General features: G+C 49.3%; 11 protein-coding genes across 11 annotated transcripts; 5 read left to right on the top strand and 6 right to left on the bottom strand.

Annotated features, from left to right (window-relative positions):
* Nucleotides 1-770: 770 nt before the first annotated feature.
* On the bottom strand, nt 771-3,971 carry EI90DRAFT_3131945 (uncharacterized protein; the record flags this gene model as incomplete). The annotated part of the gene is made up of 12 exons (XM_039064439.1): nt 771-976; nt 1,031-1,157; nt 1,216-1,354; nt 1,409-1,704; nt 1,761-1,873; nt 1,930-1,986; nt 2,036-2,147; nt 2,205-2,276; nt 2,334-2,678; nt 2,735-3,304; nt 3,396-3,636; nt 3,703-3,971. The coding sequence occupies 12 exons, from the start codon at nt 3,969-3,971 to the stop codon at nt 771-773; spliced, it is 2,547 nt and encodes an 848-aa protein (XP_038910376.1).
* Nucleotides 3,972-5,283: 1,312 nt separating this feature from the next.
* EI90DRAFT_2939123 (uncharacterized protein) lies at nt 5,284-6,006 on the top strand (the record flags this gene model as incomplete). The annotated part of the gene is made up of 6 exons (XM_039055221.1): nt 5,284-5,447; nt 5,501-5,544; nt 5,606-5,702; nt 5,738-5,816; nt 5,873-5,919; nt 5,964-6,006. Coding segments are annotated over 6 exons (474 nt in total), but the record flags the coding sequence as incomplete, so codon positions are not given.
* Nucleotides 6,007-7,909: 1,903 nt separating this feature from the next.
* Nucleotides 7,910-8,629, bottom strand: EI90DRAFT_2603191 (uncharacterized protein). Its single transcript, XM_039053307.1, has 3 exons — nt 8,572-8,629; nt 8,124-8,522; nt 7,910-8,058 (listed from the first exon to the last, which is right to left on the bottom strand). Exons 2-3 carry the CDS (start codon nt 8,415-8,417, stop codon nt 7,999-8,001), a joined length of 354 nt encoding a protein of 117 aa, XP_038910374.1. The 5' UTR covers nt 8,418-8,522; nt 8,572-8,629; the 3' UTR covers nt 7,910-7,998.
* EI90DRAFT_3080655 (uncharacterized protein) lies at nt 8,476-8,934 on the bottom strand. The gene is made up of 2 exons (XM_039061900.1): nt 8,727-8,934; nt 8,476-8,674 (listed from the first exon to the last, which is right to left on the bottom strand). Exons 1-2 carry the CDS (start codon nt 8,847-8,849, stop codon nt 8,546-8,548), a joined length of 252 nt encoding a protein of 83 aa, XP_038910373.1. The 5' UTR covers nt 8,850-8,934; the 3' UTR covers nt 8,476-8,545.
* Nucleotides 8,935-9,327: 393 nt separating this feature from the next.
* On the top strand, nt 9,328-11,109 carry EI90DRAFT_3080652 (prohibitin). The gene is made up of 9 exons (XM_039061899.1): nt 9,328-9,404; nt 9,462-9,565; nt 9,618-9,695; nt 9,745-9,957; nt 10,012-10,107; nt 10,164-10,175; nt 10,236-10,266; nt 10,324-10,355; nt 10,409-11,109. The coding sequence occupies exons 1-9, from the start codon at nt 9,377-9,379 to the stop codon at nt 10,640-10,642; spliced, it is 828 nt and encodes a 275-aa protein (XP_038910372.1). The 5' UTR covers nt 9,328-9,376; the 3' UTR covers nt 10,643-11,109.
* Nucleotides 10,420-12,032, bottom strand: EI90DRAFT_3080651 (autophagy protein 16-domain-containing protein). Its single transcript, XM_039061898.1, has 5 exons — nt 11,920-12,032; nt 11,779-11,837; nt 11,594-11,714; nt 11,274-11,532; nt 10,420-11,217 (listed from the first exon to the last, which is right to left on the bottom strand). The coding sequence occupies exons 1-5, from the start codon at nt 11,949-11,951 to the stop codon at nt 10,867-10,869; spliced, it is 822 nt and encodes a 273-aa protein (XP_038910371.1). The 5' UTR covers nt 11,952-12,032; the 3' UTR covers nt 10,420-10,866.
* Nucleotides 12,033-12,077: 45 nt separating this feature from the next.
* Nucleotides 12,078-13,549, top strand: EI90DRAFT_3080649 (small GTPase superfamily). The gene is made up of 8 exons (XM_039061897.1): nt 12,078-12,118; nt 12,188-12,243; nt 12,299-12,321; nt 12,377-12,457; nt 12,516-12,561; nt 12,626-12,850; nt 12,912-13,057; nt 13,121-13,549. Exons 2-8 carry the CDS (start codon nt 12,223-12,225, stop codon nt 13,188-13,190), a joined length of 612 nt encoding a protein of 203 aa, XP_038910370.1. The 5' UTR covers nt 12,078-12,118; nt 12,188-12,222; the 3' UTR covers nt 13,191-13,549.
* Nucleotides 13,550-13,719: 170 nt separating this feature from the next.
* Nucleotides 13,720-15,372, top strand: EI90DRAFT_3080647 (uncharacterized protein). Its single transcript, XM_039061896.1, has 5 exons — nt 13,720-14,220; nt 14,291-14,647; nt 14,705-14,887; nt 14,943-15,018; nt 15,131-15,372. The coding sequence occupies exons 1-4, from the start codon at nt 13,780-13,782 to the stop codon at nt 14,988-14,990; spliced, it is 1,029 nt and encodes a 342-aa protein (XP_038910369.1). The 5' UTR covers nt 13,720-13,779; the 3' UTR covers nt 14,991-15,018; nt 15,131-15,372.
* EI90DRAFT_3292861 (uncharacterized protein) lies at nt 14,827-17,763 on the bottom strand. Its single transcript, XM_039067354.1, has 7 exons — nt 17,643-17,763; nt 17,463-17,581; nt 17,031-17,381; nt 15,815-16,977; nt 15,523-15,753; nt 15,379-15,465; nt 14,827-15,323 (listed from the first exon to the last, which is right to left on the bottom strand). Exons 1-7 carry the CDS (start codon nt 17,708-17,710, stop codon nt 15,069-15,071), a joined length of 2,274 nt encoding a protein of 757 aa, XP_038910368.1. The 5' UTR covers nt 17,711-17,763; the 3' UTR covers nt 14,827-15,068.
* Nucleotides 17,764-17,863: 100 nt separating this feature from the next.
* On the top strand, nt 17,864-19,843 carry EI90DRAFT_3131940 (uncharacterized protein; the record flags this gene model as incomplete). Its single annotated transcript, XM_039064438.1, has 5 exons — nt 17,864-17,914; nt 17,982-18,228; nt 18,283-18,443; nt 18,500-18,643; nt 18,695-19,843. The coding sequence occupies 5 exons, from the start codon at nt 17,864-17,866 to the stop codon at nt 19,841-19,843; spliced, it is 1,752 nt and encodes a 583-aa protein (XP_038910367.1).
* A 2,201-nt stretch (nt 19,844-22,044) lies between these two features.
* EI90DRAFT_3131939 (uncharacterized protein) lies at nt 22,045-22,943 on the bottom strand (the record flags this gene model as incomplete). Its single annotated transcript, XM_039064437.1, has 7 exons — nt 22,045-22,113; nt 22,182-22,267; nt 22,326-22,342; nt 22,402-22,462; nt 22,522-22,535; nt 22,601-22,622; nt 22,715-22,943. The coding sequence occupies 7 exons, from the start codon at nt 22,941-22,943 to the stop codon at nt 22,045-22,047; spliced, it is 498 nt and encodes a 165-aa protein (XP_038910366.1).
* Nucleotides 22,944-24,037: the final 1,094 nt, after the last annotated feature.

The raw sequence follows: 24,037 nt of genomic DNA, 5'->3' as shown, positions 1-24,037 counted from the left end.
GGTTCCCAGATGCAGTGAATGAGCAGACGTTGCCAGAGATCGACTGTGCTCATCTAAGGGCCAACCAAGCCACGATGCAAAATGGTAGAAATGGTTGGAAACCGATGGACAATGCTACCGCTGTTTCAACGCCCACGTAAGGGCAAGGGCCATTGCAGCACAGAAACTCAGACAAGAGAACATACACTAGGGGCATGCCCGCGGTATAAGAAGTTTAGACATCGGGGTTCCAGGCTACTAGGGCCAGCACCTCGTGGGCAAACTGAGGGGTACTCTTAGATTGGTGGGGTCAATCAAGAAACCCTGAGTAATCGATATAGGGAGCAGACCAAGGGCCGTACACCCCAGAACAGGATTTTCTTGGAGCCCCGTCACCAGAACCAGAATCGAAGCCCTCGGATGTCTCTTCCAGGGGAAACCAAATATGATCCAGCTCTGAGGGAGCAAGCTACTGGTATATACCTCAGCGCGATCACAAGCGAGTGGCTCAATAAGCTCATACTTGATGACCCAATGTGTCCCACTGAGTCTTACATGTGCCACTTGTGCTCCACCGATGTAACGAGAGGGTTCGTGCATGACATAGACGTGACACCAATACAATATCATTCGGACAACACCGCTAAGAAGCTCAGGCGTAAATCGGTTTGGGACTCCTTCCAACATAAGCACGAGCTATGGTTTTTTTGTGCTTTCATAACAATGTTGCACCACCGATGACTAAAGTGCTCTGCTGCCTAACTAGTTTCAGAGATCAGTCCGATATTGGACTAGAAGATGTTGTAGCGACGTGTCAGTGGGAGGGTCGTCGCTGGCGCTACATCCGCCAATACCCCATCCGCCGTTACAGCGTATGTTTCTGGATCAACCTTCATCTTAGGCGTTGCTGAGTTCCATTTCATAGAGGCTTTCTTCACGCTACGGCACTCGCGTACAGCTTCGATGCGCTTGGAGAGGTGGTACTTCTTAATTGTACCTAAGATGCGGGTGATCAGCAATGTTTATGGAGCAAGAAGCTGTGGGAATTTACCTGATTCAACGGACACCTTTGATACGAAGGATACGGAGTTGGCAGCAGCAGCCGAAGAATTAGCACCCCACATGGGACGTGGAAGCACGGGTTGCACCGTCGGGATTGAGGCATTCGCGTCTCCCATCTGTCTCGCAACACATCAGATAACGGAATATTTATCGAGAGAATACGGAGGAATGCACCTGAGCCCAGGTGATAACGCCGGACTTCAGCACCATTTCGGGCTTAGAGCCAAAGTTTTCCGGACGCCAGAGAACGAGATCTGCAAGCAAACCTGGAGCCACTGCGCCTACCAAGTGACTCACTCCGTGCGTAATCGCGCTAGGACCAGCTTCTCAGATTGGAACGCGTTGTCAGGGGTTTCGAGGTGCTCACGGGTTAATCGTATACTTGGAAACGTATCGCTTCACTCTACCATTATCCTTCCCCTCTTCGTCTCCTAGGTCTTTCAGGGGTCCGCTGATCTCTCTCATTTTACTTGCTGTTCTCCATGTCCTACTGATGACTTCTCCCACGCGTCCCATTGCTTGAGAGTCAGACGAAATCATGGAAATTGCACCAATGTCGTGGAGAACATCTTCGGCTGCGACTGTCTCCGCTCGAATACGGGATTCTGCAAAGGCCAGATCTTCGGGGATGGAACGGTCAAGGTGATGACAGACCATTAACATCTATCCGAGGAGGAGAGTCTGATTTGATGTTCTGACCCTGCAGAAGGGATACTTACATCCAGGTGCTCGTCCAACGTGTTGCGAGCGTATGGCCGAGTCGGGTTTGTTGACGACGGTAGAACATTCTCATGTTCACAAACCACGATGATATCCGGCGCATGTCCACCCCCTTGGAAAAAGATAAATGAAACCAAAGGTCGTTAGTGCGTGTTGGACTCCACCCACCAGCTCCTTCCGTGTGATAAGTGTGAATTGTCCTGCCACCGAACGCCTCGATGGTGCCTGCACATGTATTCTTAAGGTGAGAGATAATGTAATGAGTGGTACGTACTTTCGACGAACCCGCTTTCGTTGAGGGTGTCAGTGTGAATGTTGACCTGTACGTCGTATTTGTCCGCAACGTCCAATGCATTCCTAATAACGGCAGGTGTCGAGCCCCAGTCCTGATATGAAAGGTCAAGAATCCTTAATTGGTGAAGCTGAGAAGTTATGAAACGCACTTCGTGAAGCTTCAACCCACATGCCCCAGCCCTAATGATTTCCTCCAGAGGCTTCGGTTCAGAATCATTCCCCTGGTGGGGTGAGTGAGCATTCGGCCAAGCCTTCCTGAAACTTTGAAGCTAATTAACCTTTCCAGTGAAGCCAAAGTTCATTGGGATGCTATCTGTGCTCTTCAGCATCGTTTCCAAATACCACGGACTGGGAGTACAAGTCGTGGCGTTAGTTCCGGCGCTCGGGCCCGTTCCACCTCCAATCATAGTAGTCACACCAGAAGCCAGACTTTCGGGCCATTGCGTTGGCGAGATGTAATGAACGTGCGCGTCAACACCCCCAGCTGTAACTATGAGATGTTCGCCTGCGATAACTTCGGTCGTAGAACCCACGACCATGCCGTCCGTCACAGAGGACATGATGTCAGGGTTACCAGCATTCCCTATACCAACAATGTGTCCCCGAGAAATGCCAATGTCGGCCTAAAGACCGGTGCCTCAGTTGATGCTGAGGTGGAAAAGGATGGCGGGTGACAAACCTTAAAGATCCCTGACGCATCAATAACCAATGCGTTTGTAATGACCAGATCCAGTGCCTCTTCACTTCCACGTCCAGTGGCTTGGCCCATTCCCTCGCGCAGAGTCTTCCCTCCACCAAACTTACATTCGTCTCCATAAACAGTGTAGTCCTTCTCGACTTCGATCCACAACGCAGTGTCACCAAGCCTGATGCGGTCCCCTAAGGTAGGTCCATACATAGATGCATACGCCTTTCGCCCTATAATGTTCTCATATTCACCAACCGATTCACTTTCAGACGCTGGAATCTTAATAGCAGTGGGTTCAGGGACATGACCAAAGCCTCTTTGGATCAACGTTGGAACAATGGTGTCTGTTCGGCTGAGATCCAAAGTCGTACCGGTCGCGAGATTGTTGCCTCCCGAAATACGTTTATGGCCGGAGATAGATGTGAGGGTAACGGTCCTTGTATCTCCAGGTTCAAAGCGCACAGCCGTTCCCGCGGGAATGTTAAGGCGTTTTCCATATGCAAGTGCCCGATCGAAGTGAAGAGCTCGGTTCGTTTCAATGAAGTGATAATGCGAGCCGATCTAGCGACCGACCGGTGCCAATTGAACGCCAAGTAATACTCAAGTTCAGCCATGTACATGCCCAGTGCCATGCTGCATCAAATGAACTCACCTGTACAGGGCGGTCCCCAGTATTCGTCACTTTCAACACAACTTTCTCCCTTCCTTTGTTGAGCACGATCGGCTCCTTTCCCACAATGACAGCCCCAGGGGCCGCTTTCCTCGAATGTAGTTCCGGTTTTTCCATTGAGAATAGGGCGTTGGATGGGACAGGCAAAAATGAGCCATATAATGCATTGTCGAGGGGCAAATCATCGGTACAGATCGGATCGTGAACGGTCACAAGGAATACCCTCCAGTCAAGCAAACATTTGAGATGAGGACCGCATACAAGGCTCGATCGATAAGGCTGGACTTACCCGTCCTCGAAAGTCCCTTCAACTTGCACGTCATGTAATAAAACACTAATGCCGGGCAGAACGTGTCTCCTGGAAAGAATCTCCTTTCCGTGCTGCATTAGCTCAGCAACGCTATGCTTCCCATCGCGAATGCGTTCTTGCAACTGGAACGCAATCACCGCAATGGCCTCAGCCAGATTCAACTTAAGACCACGAGCAAGGCGACGCTGGGCCAGAGACCCGGTTTGGTAAATTATGAGCTTATCAAGTTCCCTTGGCGTAAGGCGCATGGCAGTGGGCAAGCAGTTGAGTTCGAATCCCCGCAACCAAGGATGCAGTGATCTTGTGACTGATGTGGGAACCCTGTGGGAGATAACATAACAAATCGACCTGTGTTGAGCTTGTGAGAGCGAACATTGAGATAGGCACTTTCGCGGCCACCGTGGGAAGAGTAGTGGGCAAGGTGCACGGTCTAAGCCATTACCTGCACACTTCCTATCGATAGTCTTGAAATTATGTAGTCACAATCTGCCAGTTTTGCTTACGCGCGTCGCTCCAAGTTTGCATTCTGCGTCGATATTTTATGTTGCTCCCATCCATTTTTTCCTCCCATTTCGTTATCATCTTTGGCATTGTTCGTGTTATCTCCCTCTCCCATTGGTCTGCGCTCTGCGTCTTTTCCCCTTAACTCCCTTCCTGTACGGCCAGACCCTCGGAGCATGATGTACATTTACAGCAAGAGACAGAAAAATCGCGCGTCCGCCTGCATTCTCATAGAGGCTGGTAACCTGCCTAGCGTCCGCGCGCCCTAACTGACTCGACGTTTTCTTTTGCCTCTTGCTGTAAGTCATTCGCACATTCACGGAGACTTGAGAACTAGAGGTTACGTGTGTAAGCAGAATTAATGATAACGTTTAACGCGACACCATTCTCGATCTCTCTAGCTCTCTCCCCACTCAGTTCGAATCCCAATAGTAACTCTCCTGCCCGAAGGCCTGCACCCACAGTATCCATTAACGACAGGACAGCCATGCCCATGACCCATATACATTCTTTCAATGCATTTCTGTTCGTCGGTATGGATATTCCTTCATCAGAGGTGGGAATGGAGCTGCGGTCACCTGCGGCCATAGGACTCGGAAAGCACCGCATCCCGTCTGATCTGCGAAGTTAAGCCGACTACCGCTCAGCTAGTACCATGGTAGGGGACTACATGGGAATCCTGAGTGCCGCAGTTCTCATTTTGGTTTTTCCTTCCAGTTGGCCACCTCACTTTTCTTAATTCCCGGACTACGAGTGCGACGACACAACAAATTAATAACTTGTTCCTAAGTACGTCAATTGGTTATTCATCATTCGTCCTACACCAGACTCGTCTCCGCTACGTGAACGCATACTATGTATTACAATTCAGTTGACTATTATTCGCATTTTCCTTTCATCTTTTCTTTGCATCTATACAGTTTCTTCAGAATGTGTTTCCGCTAGGCTGGACCCCAGCCTCTACTAACATAGACATCTACGAATATACAAGCGGAAAGAGGATCAATCGACTTGATCTTCAAAGATGGATCTCCCGGCCCAGGTGACCCAAGCTACTTAGGTCTGCTGGTGATCTCTCGCGGAACGTCCCTACTGCTTTTGGGCGTCTACATTGCGTATTTGATCTTCCAGTTGAAGACTCATACTGGCCTGTTCATGCCCGAGGTTGAGGGGGAGATGGAGGAGGAACCTGCACAAATGAATGTAGTGTCTACCAGCGTTTCGTGAGTTCATTCAGCACCAATATCCTGAATGGGGTTTTCCCTTTCCAACATAGGCTTCTCGCTGTCACGATCCTTACCTCTTGCAGTGCCGATTGGCGTGAGCGAATCCTATCTGATTCTTGCGTACTTAGTAGCCTTACGATATTGTTGTTATTGAGTTGCTTCTATTGAAGAGGCTGCTGACAGATACTCGATCCCCAGACATTTCACCGGTCTCGTTCTTGTCCCGTTCGTGGTGCGAAGCGATAATCCATTGTCATTCTGGACTGGCACCCTATAGGCAAATGCAGGGGGCTGTTCACAAGTGTTTTGATGACTGCGAAGGGGAAAATGGAAATGATGATGGGCCTTGGCGTTGGCAGCTCGATCGTACCTTACTCAGCTAAAGCTTTTGACGTTCAACGTTGAGCCCAAATTCATTATAGCAAGTTGCTACTTTCGTCATCCCTCTACTTGTCACGATTGGGTGGATGTGAGTCTCAAGCCCAGCTCTGCGTCCTGCGGGAACCCTCTCAGAATTCGCCACGACTTGACGCTCTTCTTCGCTAATCTGGAGTGAGGATCTATTTTGCCGTAGATGGCCGTGAAATTGATGCGATTCCTTTCCAGACTGCGACACTTTTCGTCAGCGTCCTTTTAGCCAATCTTCTTATCCAGTGGGTCGTTCCAGATCTAGTGTAGCCGTCCAAATGACTCACTTATTTTTTCAGGAAGGGGAAATCGAATTACATGGATGATTTGATGTACATTTATTCGTGCTAGATTTCCCGACCCGACTACAGGTTGGTAACCCTCTACATCGTTATTTCGCTCGCATGTGAGTTCCTTCCTCGTCTCTCCCATAACGGGACGTTGTACATTCATCGACTCAAATTGCCTTCGTCCAATTCCTTTGGCATCTAACAGTTGGGTATCCTAAAAATGTGTTTGTTTTCCTGAAGGATTTTTGTCTTTTCATCTTCGTCCTCGTCTTGGCCCTTGTTCCCATATGCAAATTGGAGCGTTCGTATACCAGTCGTTTGTTTAATTTTTTTTCTTTGACGCAGGCTCATTTCTATGGCCTCGTTTCCTTGATCTGCCCCCCTATTTGCGGGAGATCACTCGATGACGTTTTCTGCTGTGCTCATGATCCCTAGAGGATGCAAACTGGGATATCCAACACCGATTCACGCGGATCATGTCGCATAGCTTAACTGGGTGGCTGCAGATTCAGAACATCCGATATCGCTGAACACAGCCTTCGTTATGAACCTAGCTCGTCCATGTAAGAGCTAGTGCTCATCCACCAACAACATCACACTCGGTTCACGAATTAAGCCTTGTAGTGACGTCTCGGAAAGATGTCCATGTGAAGCAATTATTACCACGCATTCTCTAGTCGCTTCGATGAATAATCCAACAGGAATGCTGGTGCAAGCGTATGGATCTGGCCACCTAGACATTCAGGGACCAGACTGGTCTGACCATGAATCAGTAGAGGAGAATGTCAGACTCAGGGCAGTGTAGAGTCGACCGACTCCAGCAACGTCACTGCTGAGTTTGTAAATTAAGTTGAGTGTAAGGGATCCAAATTTTTTAAAAATTGCTGAGCGACAAACGAATTGATTATGTTGCATGTGAAATAACCTGACAGACATTAGCACCCGGAAACTAGATCAACGGGCTTGCGCACCACTTCTCATTCTACTGGGGAAGAGAGGATGAGCATATAATCCCAATTGCCAGGTCTACCCGCAGCCGGGGGCGGACAGAGACCAGCTCAACTGACGTGTCAATGTGTCTCGTGCCTGTGCACACTCCAATCTGGTTTGAAGATTTGTTTCCCCTATTTTCCATGCTTGCTATACATGTAGACTCAGTCTCGATATGGAGAACTAATGAATTGTCCCTTTACCTGTACGCGTAGACTATAACATGAGAATACAATGAGTTATACGCAAACACAGGAAAAAGGCACCTCAATCTCGGTATGGAGAACTGAGGGAGAGGGAAAAATTACGGCATCCAGTGTATCTTATATGTACAACTAGAGCCAATATCGCTTAAAGCGATTTCTTGTGATGAAACGACAATCAAGATTGAGAGCGCGGGGTATCGGTGAAAAATCGCGACTGAAACAAATTGGGTATAATCGTTGTTAGCCACGATGATATTAAGTGAAAGTCTCACAACTCCCCAACCAGTAGATCGGCAGTCGTAGATGAGCGTTGATATTCCAACACGAATTTTTATGAAACGCTTGAACAACTTGGGCAACCGTGATATCTGCACAGCGCATCCCTGTGGCTTGGAATGGCCCCAGCTTAGCTGCGCCACAGTTGAGAGTATCGAAAGTTGAGAGGGGCAAAGACATCTGACTATGCCGAGTAACATAGGAACTGTTGCTGGTAGGGGAGGGTGATATCGACTGGTGGGAAGAACAAGAGTGCTTGCGCATCACTGCGACACTGGGGCCGATAAAGACTTGAGTTAACGCATTAAGCAAATTATTCAGTTCGCGGCCACCCAAAAAAAAACAAACGGGGGGGTCCGACTTCGTGTAGTGTATCGATTAATGTCCAGAGTAAGTGTGAAAAAGCGAGTGAAGTGTGAAGAGAGTAGGCAAAATGGCCTAGTGATCCATCAGAAGCACTGTCAATAAACCCACTCAGTATGGTTTATTTTAATAATGCTTACATTTAGTTGGCATAAAGTTGGCATGTAAATGTAGCGAGATTGTAGATGGATTGACCCAAAGACCGGGTACAGGGATAAGAGAGGAAGATAGATTATCGAATACAACGAAAGGACCGTAACTGCGTTGTTGTAAAACCGCAATTGTTCTGCATGGCAAGGCGAAGGCGGCAGCTGTCTTTTAAGAGTCAGAATCTTGAAAACTATCAGCGCCGTCATGATAGCATGGTCCAGGCCCGCGAGGGTGAAGAGAGCGATCTCGATCTTGGTGGATGTGTACGAGTTAGAGGGCTGCATGCAAATGTGACTCACGGAGTGTCTGTCTTACTGGAAGTTGAACATCTTGCTCCCCATACGCTGACGTGAAAAAAAAGACGTTCCAAGTGAAACATAATGCTAAGACTCCTCGGAGATCAGAAACTTGACTATTCTATCGAAGCTTTCAACCCACCCGAATAAACCACCCAGCAGAGTGCTGGTCCAGCACAGACTCTTAAAGAGAATTCCCAGATAAAACATAGCCTCCAGAGAAGAATGAGGTCGTGTAGAACGATCTGAAAACGCTGACTTAAAGGAGTACTTAATCGCAGTGGATGAAACACCTACAGATAACCCAAGTACGACAAGACGGAGCTGGTGCCATAGAATGGATGACTTGGATGTGTCAATTACAATGTCGGGGTATCCCTCCATTTCCGGTTGTTGATGAAAGATGGACAAACGCATCATTGCAATACCGAGGAAGGTATGGGATGCCGCCACCAAAAAGCCTGCATATAACGAGACTCGTAGAAAGGGGGATAATGCTCTTCGCTTTCTCGTGAAAAAACTCCAAGTGATGAGAGACGCATTAACCGCTGGCCCTTGATGAGCATCTCCTCACAAGAACCCCAATCGACAGCTCACTAAAAAGTGTTGTCTCGACGAGAGTGGATAACATTAATGTTGACGGCCACAATCCCTGGTCCATTGCAACATCGAGTTCAGCGATGTGAGGGCGATAAGAGGCAAAACTAATGTTCTGAGCGAAGGTCGAAGTCGAGTATTATTTAAGCTAATAACTGAATAGTGGCCCATCCGGCCGAACCTGCCCCGTGACTATTCCCACGACACGACCATTCCCGTGATTACGTACGGAAACCCCACATAAACGAGCCACACATTTTGTATGTCATCCACTCACGTGAAGCTGAAAGCATCTGAATCTACTGAACCATTTCATTAAGCCGAGAAATCGAGAGATCTCAGCGCTAAGGATGGCTCAGCTAGCGGGCCGTCTTATCGGTGAATAATCCTATCTTTTTCCACATAGTACTTCTGTTTAAACCCCCAATTTTTCAGTGCCTCTGGCGGTTGGTGTTGGTTTGCTTCAGGCCAGTTTATACGATGTACCAGGTGGTTACCGTGCTGTTATGTTCGACAGGTTCTCTGGGGTGAAGGACGAGGTATGCGGAATCTCCCTTGCTGCCCACTCTATATAACGCTACTTCGGGCCAGGCCTCTCCAGAAGGAACCCATTTCCTCGTACCCTGGATCCAGAGAGCTATTCTCTACGACTGCCGCACAAAGCCGAGGGTGAATGAACACCCTTCTGAAATGCGTACAGTTCTTCATACTTTTTCAGAATATTTCAACAACTACTGGCTCGAAGGACTTGCAAATGGTGTCAATCACTTTGCGTGTTCTCTCACGTCCAGACATCAAGCATCTTCCAAAGATCTACCAAACTCTTGGCATGGATTATGATGAACGCGTCCTCCCATCCATCGGGAACGAAGTTCTCAAGGCTATAGTTGCCCAGTTTGATGCAGCTGAGCTGATTACCCAGAGAGAGCTGGTAAGCCTAACATTCTGTCCTTTGGTTTTAAAGTGCGATCGACATTCCATTCAGGTTTCTTCAAGAATTCGTGAGGATCTTCTGCAGCGCGCTAGCGAATTTCACCTCAAATTGGAGGATGTTTCCATCACTCATCTAACCTTCGGAAAAGTCTGTCATCTTTCAAACCGTGATTACTTATAACTGATTTCTGCCCCTTCGTATAGGAATTCACTGTGGTACGCTACATGAATGTCCAAGGATTTTTTATTTTCCCAGATTGAGTTGCATCCCAACAGGCTGTCGAAGCGAAGCAGATTGCTCAGCAAGGTAAGGATACTCGGCCTACCGCAGCATGCCTCTACTGAGTGCGACTTCCCTTTGTAGATGCTGAACGTGCTAAGTTCATAGTGGAGAAGGTTTGTCACATCTAGCATTCCGAGGCCGGTTGGTCACGTCCTTAATATATCAGGCGGAGCAAGAGCGTCAAGCTGCCGTTATCCGAGCCGAAGGCGAGGCAGAGGCTGCTGCCACAATTTCCCGCGCTTTGGATCGTGCTGGCGAAGCCTTCGTCACATTCCGAAAAATTGAGGCAGCCAAAGCCATCGTGCAGAGTCTCAGCCAAAATAGGAATGTCACGTATCTGCCGACTGGCGGACCGAACGGAAGTGGGATTCTGTTGAATGTACCAGCACAACAGCAATGATTCGTGGTCGTTCTTCTGTATTCTATGGATCATCCTGTCTACTTCATAGGTATCCATTGCACAACTTACACCATGAAAGGGGGCTTTCCGGTTATGGAATAGTACGAGAAGAAATAAATAGGTACAAGGCGCGCCCAACGGAAGAATCGGGGAACACTCATCTAACGCAGAAGTTCAAGCATTAGGGAAAGATCGTACGGAACTCCAATCGTCGTCATCGATTATTAGCCATTCGGATTCCGAAGGGGTTCGATTTTTGTTGACCCCTTGTCGTCCTGGAGATTGAGAAAAGGGCTCTCGTCATCATCGTTATCCGGTCCATCTCCGTTAACACTGCTGTTCGCACCGCCTTGAGAGGAGCCCGTCGTGGTATCACTATTGATGAGAGTGGATTTCCAACCTCTGGATCGCATGTCTTCGTAGAACGTGTTGGCGGAGTTCATCTTCTGCGCCTCTTCGTCTACGCGATCTAGCCAACGTTGGAGAAGGGTCGCATTGTCCACTTTGAGAGCCTCATTCCGAGATATCACCTGGTTGAGCTCCAGAGTGAGAGACTGAATTTCGTCGTTCAATATCTAAAGGGTGTCGTGGTAGGCTATGGGCGAAGACAATTGAAATTTGAAAGGCTCACCTGAACACTTCTGTCCTTCTCGAGCATGATTTCCTCGTGTTGCTCAACCTTCCGCCGGGACGTCGCAATTTCATCTCTTGCTTTGCGCAGTGCCTCAGCTTCTATGCGAGCGAGTTCTTCCTTTTCCCGTAGTGTTTCGTTCATCGACAGAAGTCGTTGAGCGTTCTGGCCTTGAGTCTTGTATACGGCAGCCATCTCATCTCGCAGAGATGATATTTGTGATTCTAGTGACGCGATGTACGCTGTTTGCACTGCCGTACTGTTCGGAAAATGGGTTGAGTTGAACGGCGTTAAAAGCTCTGCGAAGCCATGCTGCGTACTCTGCACCACTCCCCGAGCTCGTTGACGCGCCTCCTGATGTAGAACGAGCTGTCCCGACAGCGCGAAGTAAGGATTGATTGCGCTCCTTGAGCAGGCGCGTTTGCTGCGAGAGCCTACGATCTGAGCAAGACGATTGCAAATGAGGACATGTACCGCCACAAAAAGGGGCATCCAAAAGCTTCACATTGTTCTATGATTCCAGCATATGCTAATTCCTTCCGATTGCGTTCGACAAGCCGCTGCCTGCAAGCATCAAACATCACATTGCAAAGAGTATGTAAAATGAGTCATTCAATGCTCTTGATTGCATTGGTCATATCCTTACCGTAGTTCTTCTTGCCAGGCTGCACTGGCCATTGATGGAAAAGTGACGAGAGGTACGGAAGTAGCGTGTTCTCGTGGAGAAAGTCAATGAATATCTGGGGTCCTCCTTCCCCAATGAGGATAGGCATGTGACCAACCTGGACCCCTAAATTGGGCGCCTGACTTGCTTTCCTCGACCCGTCATCGTGCTCGTTTCTGATGTGAGCCATAAGGATAATACGCGATAAGAGAGAGGATGGACTGATGTACCTCTTCCTCTTATGCTGAAGATATATCACTCGTCCTCTTCCCTTCAATTCCCGAAATGGGCCGCGTACTCCTAAAGGTGATGCAATGGCACCGTCTCCTCAATCCTGTGTGGTCGCTCACTCCCATCGTAGGTCATAATTCTTGGCGATAGCGGGTGCGTGATAGGCTAGTGGTTCCCCGACAGACATATTTCTCACCTCGGATCGCAGTGTTGGGAAGACGTCCCTCATGAACCAATACGTGAACAAGCGCTTCAGCAACCAATACAAGGCCACCATCGGTGCTGACTTGTAAGGGATGTTGCCTTTCTCGCATAATCTGTATTTAATGTCCCCTCTCTTTCCTTAGTCTAACGAAGGAAGTCCTAGTAGACGATAAGACTGTGACTATGCAAGTACGCTGAGTATGATTCACACACTTTTGGTGAATTTGTTCTGATTGGTATTGGTATCACTTAGCTTTGGGACACTGCTGGCCAGGAACGATTCCAATCATTAGGCGTGGCATTTTACCGTGGAGCGGACTGCTGCGTGCTCGTTTATGACGTGAACAGCTCGAAGAGTTTCGAAACGCTCGATAGCTGGCGCGATGAGTTCTTGATTCAAGCTAGCCCTCATGACCCCGAAAATTTTCCGTTTGTTGTTTTGGGGAATAAGATTGATGTGGAGGAAAGCAAGAGACAGGTATGTGCGTTCGCGGAGTTGTAACATGGACTTGCTCAAAACTGTATTGTCACTGTGACAGGTCTCCCAGAAACGTGCTATGACGTGGTGTCAAGCAAAGGGGAATATTCCATATTTTGAGACATCTGCCAAAGAGGCTATTAACGTTGAACAGGCATTCCAAACTATTGCCAAGAATGCCATGAACCAGGAAGAAGAGACTGAACTGTGAGTGTTTACTCTGTTAGTTGGATGCCTCAGGCCTCAGTCATTGATTCTGCTTCAATGAAGTTACGCTGACTACCCCGATCCAATACGGATCAGCGACACCGCTGGACAGACTTATGGGTGCAACTGCTAGGACAGGGTATGCGCGGTGGCACCACATAACTTATCTTGATGTCAATTGGTCCGTTTGGTTGTGCCTCAGGACTTTCGCGTTACTGTGCATATTGATTTTTGAGTCCATGATCGAGTCTTTCATGTCATTCCCTAATTTACGCAATGTGACGCAGCTACCGTGCATGGCGACTCGTACTCACACTTGGTGTTGTACGCGTGGGGCTCTCGCTGCCAAACATCGGTCAGACCTGAGGGCTTGCGCCGGGATGGCTATCACCAATGGGCTTTGGATTTACAATGGAAAGTCATTCTAGCTCGGCGTGTCTGACATTCACGAGTTGAAGGATCAATATGTACAGCGAATTCATTCCATCGAAGGTATTTGCAAATAAACAGTTTCATGATATGAACCGCGTGGTCGCGAGTGCGTGTCATGAGCAGTATCACAAATTCACATCACAAGCCGGCCAGCCCATCGCATCTTGATGCGAAGACACCTCAGTTATAACCTCCCTTTCAGTTCGCTGTTCATATCTGCCGCGTGAAAGTCTGTTGCTCCGACGATCCACACGCTCGCTCGTTGCAATTCAGCTTCGTAATCTTTTACCATGCACAGGACCACTGCCTGTCGCCTCCTTGTGTCATCAAGACGTGCGACACAGGCAGCGATTCCACCTCATCCTTTACTCCCCAATGTACTGTCCAACCGGCTCCAAATTGAGGGGAGACTTGGACATCCGGCTTTGGACATAAGGATCCTAAGGGCTTTAGAGGAGCACCGGAAGTATGCCAAGCCTTTTGGTAAACGTATAATATTCGAATATGAGACCAATGCCTGCAAAACTCTCAGCATGTACCTTCCTTATGAGTCTGCACCTGATCGGTCGAGACGCCCTCTATTTGACAGAGTTCACGAGGCTCTGGTCCTGGTGGCACATGTTTTGGTGGATGGGTCACAACATAAGATTGCGGTCTCTTCAGGGTTTGCTGTGGATGTTCCGGCTCATGATAGTTCCGTAGTTATTTCCTGCGCTCATACGCTAGAAGAAGTGAGCATTGCAGTCTTATCCATATCCAACGTTACATAGGCTCAGCTCGCCGGCCTCGACATCTTCGTAGATACGTCACAGCTCAATCTTCAAATCCTCTTCCTCCAACGGTGGGACATTCGTTATAACTTCTTCTATGGATGTCCACCCTGTATCTTCAATTTTATCGTCGCTCCCTCGGTCAGACTTAATAGCGTACTCCCTCCATCCTTGTGTATCTCTCGCAGCTACACTTCCTGTGAATCCTTACCCTGCCCCTCTAGAAACGCCAACAAGATGTCCGCTCGTTTCGTTCGAATCTCCAGAGCCTAACGAGAAGGGCAATAGACGGAACGATTGGCTCAGCTGGAAAGACGGGGTTGTAAATAGTCGATGGGTAAAAGGGAAAATTTTAGGATACCGTGATCGTGCAGGGCGAGAGGCACAGGTGCGGCACACAGACGTCTTCACTTGTTTGGGCTGGAGAGCCAACCTTCTTCGGTAGCCCGGTACCTATGACCATCTATCACATATGTTGTTCTCGACCATGCCTTCGCCTGGTTCTTCAGGAGCACCCATAATAGATGAAGAAAATGGATCGGTGATTGGAGTCATAACAGGCCACGGCATGGTCAACAGAATCGAGGGTCAGAGGGGGTTTGGCACCCCAGCTGAAGCCATATACGAGGTACAGAAATATAATATCCCAGGATGATGAATTGAACCTGTTATGTTACTTGTAGATGTTTTCGCTCCCTGGACTTCAGCAATTCAGCAGCAAGGGGCACTAGAATGTCAACTGGATATGTTGCTTGGAATGTGAGCTTGTGTCCATCAAATAATACATAATGAAACTACAAATCACGATGCTAATCATTAAATTGATCTGCTCCCCACCCATCATCGAAATGGTCAACGTCGTGCGGTTCAGGTATTACAGTTTTTGCACTTTCGATATCTTCTTCAGCGGGGGTAATAATGAGCTCAGGGTCCGATTTCGAGAGATTGAGCAGTGCAGGAATCCCAGTCGAGGGAACGGGTGGCGCAGGAGTTGACCGAGAGGTATGATGCCATGAAACTTGTACTGTACCAATATCGGGAACAGTCGTTCCTTTTCCTAAGGCCTGAAGCAAAGTTTATATAAACCACTGAAGAATAATATGGACAAGTTCTGCGAACCTGCTCGGCAAGGGCTCGGGTTTTAAATTGTACTTGGACCTCATCCGAACTAACCACTTGGAAAGATTCTAGATCCCCTCCAACAGACTTAATGGGAGAACCCAATCAGCGTCATCTCTTGCCGCGATCTCAGAAACCTACCACCTTATACCATTCCTCAAGTTTCGCAAGAGCATGATCATCATCCGCATTGAGTCCTTTCACAACAAGCCTTCGGGTGCGGTTGTCTAATGATATATTCTTGTTAAGTGTCCCGCCGCGTCCACGCGGGGCGACGTATCCACGACCCCGACCCCTCCCTCTTGTCACAAAGCCTCGCCCACGTGGCGGTGGCACTCCTTGGATCTCCTTGGCTGACACGCCAACTTCGGCTGCCTAAATGTATAGAGAAAACCATTTAGAATTCTATAGCAATCTTAATTCCGCGGAGGCTTGCCTCCTTCCGAAGCTCGGCAAGCTGGGCCATCAAGTCACTTTGGTCCCCTCCCGTCCCTTCGATTGTGGTATCCGAGGGTCCCGAGCTATTCTTCACGAGGTCCAGTTCGCGGTCTAGTTTCTCTTTTAGTTTTGACTCGCTGTCAGGAACCGGGGGGATTGGTGTCGGTTTGCTGGAGGCAAGTTCCTTCATCTTTTCATCTACCTCACGAAGTGTAGCCATTATTCCCTTTCTTTTCTCTTGAGGCGCTGACCCTATGCTGTCCATGAGCGACTTCTGTTCGGATATGAGGCGCTCCAGTTCATGGGATTTTGCAAGGTGTTGAGGGAGGTGGCTCGATGTGGGTGGCATCGTTTGCGTCGGGGGAGGGTGGGGAGGCTTTTTTCCGAGGCCTTGAATAACAGGGGCGGAAGCAGCAAGTAGTTTGGTTCCAGCTGTGCCATGACCCGCAAGAGGACGGTGCCAGAACACTTTCACAAAGCGGTTACCGAAGACGGCTTCTTCGCTCTTCCAGGCTTTGTATGCATCCAGGTGATTTTGGAAGGAGACCAAAGCCTTCGCGGAGGGCTTGTCAATAGCGACATTCGTGACGACACCAAATTTTTTGAACCATCCATTCACTCCATCCAGTGAGAGATGATCTGGTGGTATTTTCTCCACGACCAATGTTTTGTTCTCATTTTTGGACAAGGGTGGTGCAGAACTTTCGAAAGTGGTGTTTTCTGCATCTGGGAATACTCCGGGCTGTGGTGGCGCACCTCCTCGTTCAATCCTACCCCTGCCACGACCACCTCTCCCGAGATCAGAACCATTCGTGTTCGGCCTGCGTCCACCTGGATCTGATGGTGTCACGTCCATCGAGTGACGCCCGTCCCCAGCTGTATCTATAGATAGCTCCACGGCATCAGAAGGAGTGCCAATTTTACTGGATCGGCGCCCGTTCATGTACGGGGGCGGTCGCGATATGTCCATCGAGGCATGATTGGGGTCATATTGGCCCCCTACGTTTGGGGCAGACATCCAGGGCATCTGAAAGCCTTGCTGCATCATCCCCATCATTTGTATGGGGTTAAAACCAGGAGGAACGAACGGCACTGGAGGCACCATGGCTTCATCGCCATGATCAAACGGGCACATAGCCCCTAATGTGCAATACCCTTTGTCTAGACATGACCTTCATGTTAGATTGGCCGAGGCGAGTAAAGTATTTCCTTACTGTAGTAGTCCCGGCATCTCTCCTTGACTGGACCTTTTGTCCGGCCCGGACTTGAATGTCTTCCCCGGGCATCTCGTGGTCCCCCTCTCAGCGAACCACCTCCACGTCCAACATACCGGGTCCCCTCGCCCAGTCGGGGGCCTTTTGGCGGATGTCTCGGTTCATCAAAATCTGCCGTCCGCTTTTGTCCTCTAGGTCCTGTTGGAGCCGTAACCAACGCATCAAGGGGAATGTGGATTCCATTCGATTGTGAAGCAAGATGGGATGACGGCGGTGGCTGACCATCATCATAGGGGATATACGAACGTGTTCGAAGGACTTGGAATAATTTTTCTACGAAACTCTCGGCTTCTACATGCATTCAAAGACCGAACGAGGCCAGTCGCCGCAAAGTTACTAAAACCAAATGCCAAGGTATTCCTGATTGCTCACCATCTTCTAAGAAATCGCGCAGCTGAGCAACAAATGTAGCCCTGAGCTCCTTTTCTGGGGCATCATGCTTGAGTAGGGCAAGGATATAATCACTAAGCACTTCGGGGTCTGCATCGCAACTTAAGGACAGAAGAACGCCAACCTCAAGCTTTGTCATTTCCGCCATTAAGACACACTTACATTGGCTCTAGGGACTTGATTAGCCATGGTTTCAAATGCTTTGTTGTCGAAGGGTCAAATAGCGGCATTTCGACAACCTGCAGACAGGTGAGATCTAAAAAATAGATTCGAATGATTTGGGCGTCACGGACACGTGATATATTCAACGGTGCAACGCGTAAACCAGCTCCAGCTCCAGCATTGCTGCTTGAAGTCGTGAAGGGAGTCGTTCAGACTTCGTCATGTCTGCAGAAACAATCGCACGTTGGAATGCAATATCACTCGTTCGGAAGGTAGTGCACCCTCCCTGCCCCTGTAGCCCCCGCCGCTTTACTACCGCCTGGCTCTTCCTCGCTCCAGCGCTCCAGGTCTAGATCGAGGTCGGATAAGGAAGACGACCCAGATGATGACATTTCTATAGCCTCTCGCTCGCCTTCCCCCATGCCATTAGATCGAGATGAAACTCAGGAGTACGACGCGTTCCACAAAGGGCCAAAACGAGAGACAGTAACTGTTCACACAAAAATCGAATCATCGAACATTGGTCACAAGTTGTTGTCGAAAATGGGTTGGAAAGAAGGCGAAGGCCTTGGGTTGTCAGGACAAGGTTTGTCACGCAGCCTGACTGACATGCCCCCTTTGTAAACAAATGTCTGCTTAGGTCGGGTAGAACCCATACCGTTTGTGCTTAAGAGTGATTCCACGGGGATTGGAAAGTCAGCTCAGGATTTACGCGTCCTTGCTGTGACTGCAACTCAGCGAAGGGATATGGATGCAGAGCGGCAGAGTAGGGAAACCGTCGAGCAACGGCAACAACGCGAGGTAAGCATATGGTTTCCTACGATCCTTCTGATATTGATGGTCGAGCCCTGCGGTAGAATACAGTTGCCAAAGCAGCTGCTATAAGGTCTGAGATTGCAACGACTTTGCGACCCTTCTACTGCGAACTATGTGACAAACAATACACTACGATTGCTCAGTATGATGAACACATTCGTAGCTATGCGCATACCCACAAACAGGTGCTTTGTGACTCCGAACAAATTTTGGATCTCTGACTGACGACAGGATAGAGATTCAAAGATATGGAAGCAGCACAAAAACCCAAGGATATATCAAAAGCCCGAGAGAAGGAGCGCAAACGCGAAGAGAAAGAGCTTAAGCGTCTGGCAGCTGCTTCGGGAGTGAAACTCGCCGCTATCCCAAAACCAGTTGTACCCGTTACCCCCGCCTCACAGCCTGTGGACACGACTTTGGCGGATGTTCCGCCTAATGGAGGTGGTGGCGGTTGGACTTCATTTAAGAAGAACAATTCCGGAGGATTTAGACCTGCAGGGTGGGCAACCGTACAAGGATCCTCATCAGGGACTCCGGGAACCACTGGAGCCTCGGGGACGACAGGGACGGGAGGCTGGGCAAGAGTTACAAGATCAGCCTCGTCCCCCGACGGGCAGCCAATGTCAGCTATCACGGCGCCTTCCCCGGGGATCGTGAAGGATGGACTAACAGACACTCCGAAACCTCGGGGAAACCCGATATTCCAGAGCTCTGGCTTCACGCGACTTGACACAACAACAGATATCCAATCAACCCTGACAATTTCGCCTCCTACCTGGAAGTCTCCGACACTCACAGCTGAAGCACCAGCCTCTAGATGGTCGAGCCTAGACGCACCCCCTTCTCACTCAATTCCCCTCAGCCAGTCCTCGCCGGAGGCAGAGCGTGGCGTCAAAGGGTCCTCAACAAGCGATGCATCCCTCCCATTACTTCGATCGCAAATTTCTGCACCTGCCCATGCTCCAGAACCGACTATGCCTTCACCGCCTATTCCCCGCTTACCTCCTCCCTCGTCACCACCACCATCCCATCGCCCCCCTTCCCCTCCACGATCTGTTCCCTACAACCTCGGTCAACGTCCTAGAACACTCTCACCTAAGGAGTATGATTCTTCAATCATGCCCCATTTCGATGATTCCCGATCTCATCCTCGAGAACAGTGGCATGGGGACGATGATTACCACAATAATCGACCTCAACGCGGGTATGGTCCTGGATACGATCGTCGTGACCCATATCAAGAGCGGTTTAGCGGGGATACCTATAACCGAGATGATTATGGACGCAGGGATAATTTCGAGAGAAGGGATGACAATTACAGGGATGGACACGCTGATAGGTTTTGGGACCACCGTGGGCGGGGATACTATGGACGTCGTTTCTAGGGTCTAACCCTGACCGCTTGGATACTCATATTGTGTGAGTTGGACGGTTCAATAATTATTGGAACATAATTAGGACTCTGAGGCCGTATATGAAAATGCCTGGGTGGAATACGGTACACGAGTGAACAGATCAAACAAGGTTTCAAACAGTGAATAAACTTCAACGAATGGTACAAGATGTCCGTCCGGGCGATGGCCCCGTTGTTAGCGTGGCGATTGTAACGTCCTGAATGAGGTTGCTCTCCATTCCGGTATCGATTATTATTTTAAGGCCAGCAGGGTTTGGGGCTGTCAGATTGAACGTGCATGGATGCACACACGGGTGCTGTTTGCGCTGGGCTACTCCTCGCACATTGGGTCGAGACTGGCCGGTCAGATATATATAATCCCACTGCATCGGCAATCTGACTGGTAATATAATAACTGGGCCTGCTGACTTTAAAGCAGCGATCACCAAATTACTGTAAGGGGTTTGCAATACCTCATGCAGCAAGGTGTCTGATGTACCTCATCAAGGCTGTGTATATACTGATGCTGGAGGTACTGGCAAGGCGATCAGATGTCAATCCTTCTCCCTTAATCGCCCCGGCCTCCCACCTTACTACCGACATTCTAACTGTGCGTGCGCCAGTTGCGTCCTATTGAGGATCTCCATTTCCGCCATTCACAAATTTGGCCGACCACCGTGCCACGCGAAGTTTAACCTGAAGTTTGATGCGTTCAAGGCTCACAATAAACATGGACCGTGCCACGGCAGCTGGTCTCTGAGTCTTATAGCTAAGCAAGTGAAGCGCCAATGAGTGAATGTGCAATCGGCAAGGGGATATACAGCTGTCCCCGAATGCAAGGTTCTCCGTAACAATCATGCGGGATTGATCGGGGATCATTCCCGGCCAGCGACCAGTGCTCGATGAACAAGAAAATCAATGCCACGATGGCCTGCACTCCTTTCCCCCCAAGCTGGCTGGAACGAATCCTTCCCTGGAGCGGGTAGGGCAGCTAGGCAGGACCCCATAAGCCTCTGCTAAGGTAGAGCAGAGTAGCCTGGGTACTCAGTGCAACAAGCTCTGATAGCTACTCGGGGGGCATACATTTGAAGAATTTGTTAGTAGTGTTGAGCCTGAAGTGCACCATCTAACTAACAGATGATGTACCGCAGATTCCAATAGTGAGTCCTTCCCTCTCAATTTTCCCGGCCTCCCGCCCCGCTACCGACATTCTAACTGTGTGTGCGCCAAGTGCGTCCCATATATTGAGGCTCCATTTCCATCACTTGGCCAACCACCGTGCCGAGGTCTAGCCTGAATTTAAGGCTCACAATATACATGGGCCGTGCCACAGCCCTGGCAGCTAAGTATTCTCTTGGCTAGTTTGATGATAATGAGTGAATGTAGATGTGCAATCGGCACAGGGACATACAGCCGGAGTTGTCCCCGAATCTCCGCGCGTAACAATCATTCGGGCTTGATTGATTGCGGTTAGGGATAAAGTGACATTGTTCCTAACTAGCAGCCGGTGCCCAATCACCTCTCGGATCGTTACATCGGCTGAAAAGTTAGCAGGTATCAATACCGCTCTCACTCCCCAATGCGTCGTGTCTCCCGGCCTGTGCTTCTTTCTTCCTCACTCGGGCTCGAACGAACACCTCCCTGGAGCGGGTAGAGTAGCCTGAGTACTCAGTACAACAAGGGAGCTCTGATAGTCACTCGAGAAAATACACCTGAAAAATCTGCTAGTAATGTTCAATCTGAATCTAGTCACTGGCACAAGCGGCGCACGACCAGGACCATCACGGGTTTATTTGGGCGCCAACTGGCGGACATATTCTAGCACCGCCTTATTTGTCAATGCTGTGAGTCTGTATCTGGACTCTGGCTTGGATAGCTTCCTTCCTATGGCCGATAGTCTCAAAACGATAGCCGCATGCAAAGTCGGACGGCGATCAGTGCGTACTACACAAACTACTGAGCATTTGACGGCGGGCCCAGCAAGAGCTAGCACCTATTGCTAGATGCGAGCTGACAACATAGTTACACGGTCGATGAGAAACAAGAGAGGGACAAGTCCACCCTCGCCTGGTAGGGCTGCGTGAACTGAGGGACAGAAAGGAGAAAAGAAACAAGAACATTTCTTAGTCAGAAGCGCAGTCATCCGAACTGAGCATCCATATAGATATGCTAACTCCGACATTCTTGTGAGATTTAGAACCACATTGCCGGTCGATTCGTCGACTTTGAACACCATCCGTCCAGCGTATCCTCAATAGCAGCCTTTGGCAGATACGTTCGTTATGAGAAAGGGGGAGGGATATGGTTAAGTGATGCCAGCAGCTACGTACATGATTTCCCGTGATTACAGCATCTGCCTCCAGGCCAGCAGAAATGATTGCCGCCGCCGCAAGGGGTCGCACCTTTCGGGAAGCACCTGTGGGAGTTCCTGAATAAGAGTATGATTTAACTTTCATAGAATGACCGACACGAACGCAATATTCTTATAACACTGTTATAGCCATGCATGTCAACAAGTCCTATCGAGAAACATCAATCAAAATAACGTACGCGGAATCCCTGGCAGCAGTAATGGCCAGTTCCGCAAGGAGTGGTTCCGGTGGGAAAGCAGCTAACGTGAAGTTGATGAACATCTAGCCTGCGTCGTCTTAGTAACCTACAACCACTCACTATCCTCCATGACACTAGAATGAAAAAAATCTATCAGCTGAATGGTGTTTTGACCAGTAGAATGTAAATGTGAACCCACGTAAGTACCGATCGTACAGTATCTACCGTCCGGGCACAAGTCTTAGCGGGGGGAAGGATGCTGTGAGAGAACTGCACTGGTTCGAGAAACGGTGGCCTAGCCAAGAGGACTCACGATAGCCTGGACAACTCGCTGCGGCTCCGAGGCCTCCAGAACCAGCTCCATCGTGAGTGGAAGATGGCTCGGCCGTAAGCAGGGGAAGACCCTTGAGTGTACCAAACGGGCCATGAGCAGGACTTGTATCGCGGCGGTCGGGAACGGGCAAGGCTGGGTCGATTGGGTTGGCGAAATTTTTGGCAAAGAACAATGCAAGGATGAAAATCAACCTAAACATTCTCAGCATCGTTGAAGAAGAGGGGGGCTCTTTCTTGGGCACCTTCCAACATGCTCACAGACTCGCTTAAGTAGGGTGTGTAGTAGTATACAGTCTCATTTTGGTATATAGGTTATTGGTCCGCAGGGATTTGGAGTTTGAGATGATTAGTCCACAGAGCCGCAATGGCAGTCAGCTGAAATGGGTTAACCAAACAGGGTCCGTATCCATGCTCATGCAGGATGATCAGCGCAAGTTCACACCAGAGAAGACCACCAAATCGAGAACGCCAAAAGAAGCATAGGGTTCGTAATATCGCCCACAAGAGGGGCAGGCCCAGCACAATTTCCTTCCCAGCCAGTATAATATGTGGAGGGTGGTCACGGACGTGAGTTACTGTAATGGAGCACTTACACAAGGGGCCCCGCACTTGAGTCGCCACAACACCAAGATTGGCTTTCTTGCATCATTTAATTGTGGGGATCAGTCAGTGCCTGCGCAATATTCCCTCGGGCTTGTTCTGTTATGTGAATTGTACCACATGAGCTGTGGTTGCCCAGGACGTATCCAACAATATCTTTGATATACCGTGGTTGGGGAGAAATGAGGGAGTTTCTGCGGAGGCCGAGCTTGGCACAATTCAGTTCTCATAAAGGCGAACAATGGGCTCAACGGCTGATGCTACGGTATTACACATGACAGGGTTGCAGCAAATGATTGGTTTCTTGGGAAACATGAGTTCTTGCCCAAATCGGGGGTTGGCGTCCACGTCACTATAAATGATCGAGCACAGCCCCAACATCATGAAATTGTGGACTGGTGAGAACTTTGATGAAGGCGCGGTCATTCATCGACTCAGGGCTTGGCGACCATTTTCGAAATCGTACCTGGAAGACTACATAGCTGTTGCGGGTTCAACCGTCATACCCCCAATGGCCAACATAAGATCGTCCCCTGAGATTGCCAAATGCAAACCAAATAGTCGATTAGGTAGGGGTTACTAACTGATGAGAGACAAAAAGGGATGTCAGGGCTTATGCAAGTGCGATGAATGAGGTGAGCCCCGTCGACGTCTCGATGTCGGTTATGTCAAGCCTAGACATGATGGTAGGCAAGTGGCCAGC

The sequence above is a fragment of the Cantharellus anzutake genome (genome assembly GCF_015039405.1).
Source record: "Cantharellus anzutake strain C23 chromosome Unknown EI90scaffold_82, whole genome shotgun sequence".
NCBI classification, from domain to species: Eukaryota; Fungi; Basidiomycota; class Agaricomycetes; order Cantharellales; family Hydnaceae; genus Cantharellus; species Cantharellus anzutake.
The sequence above is the reverse complement of the archived record's forward strand: the minus strand, read 5'-3'. Positions and strand labels throughout refer to the sequence as shown.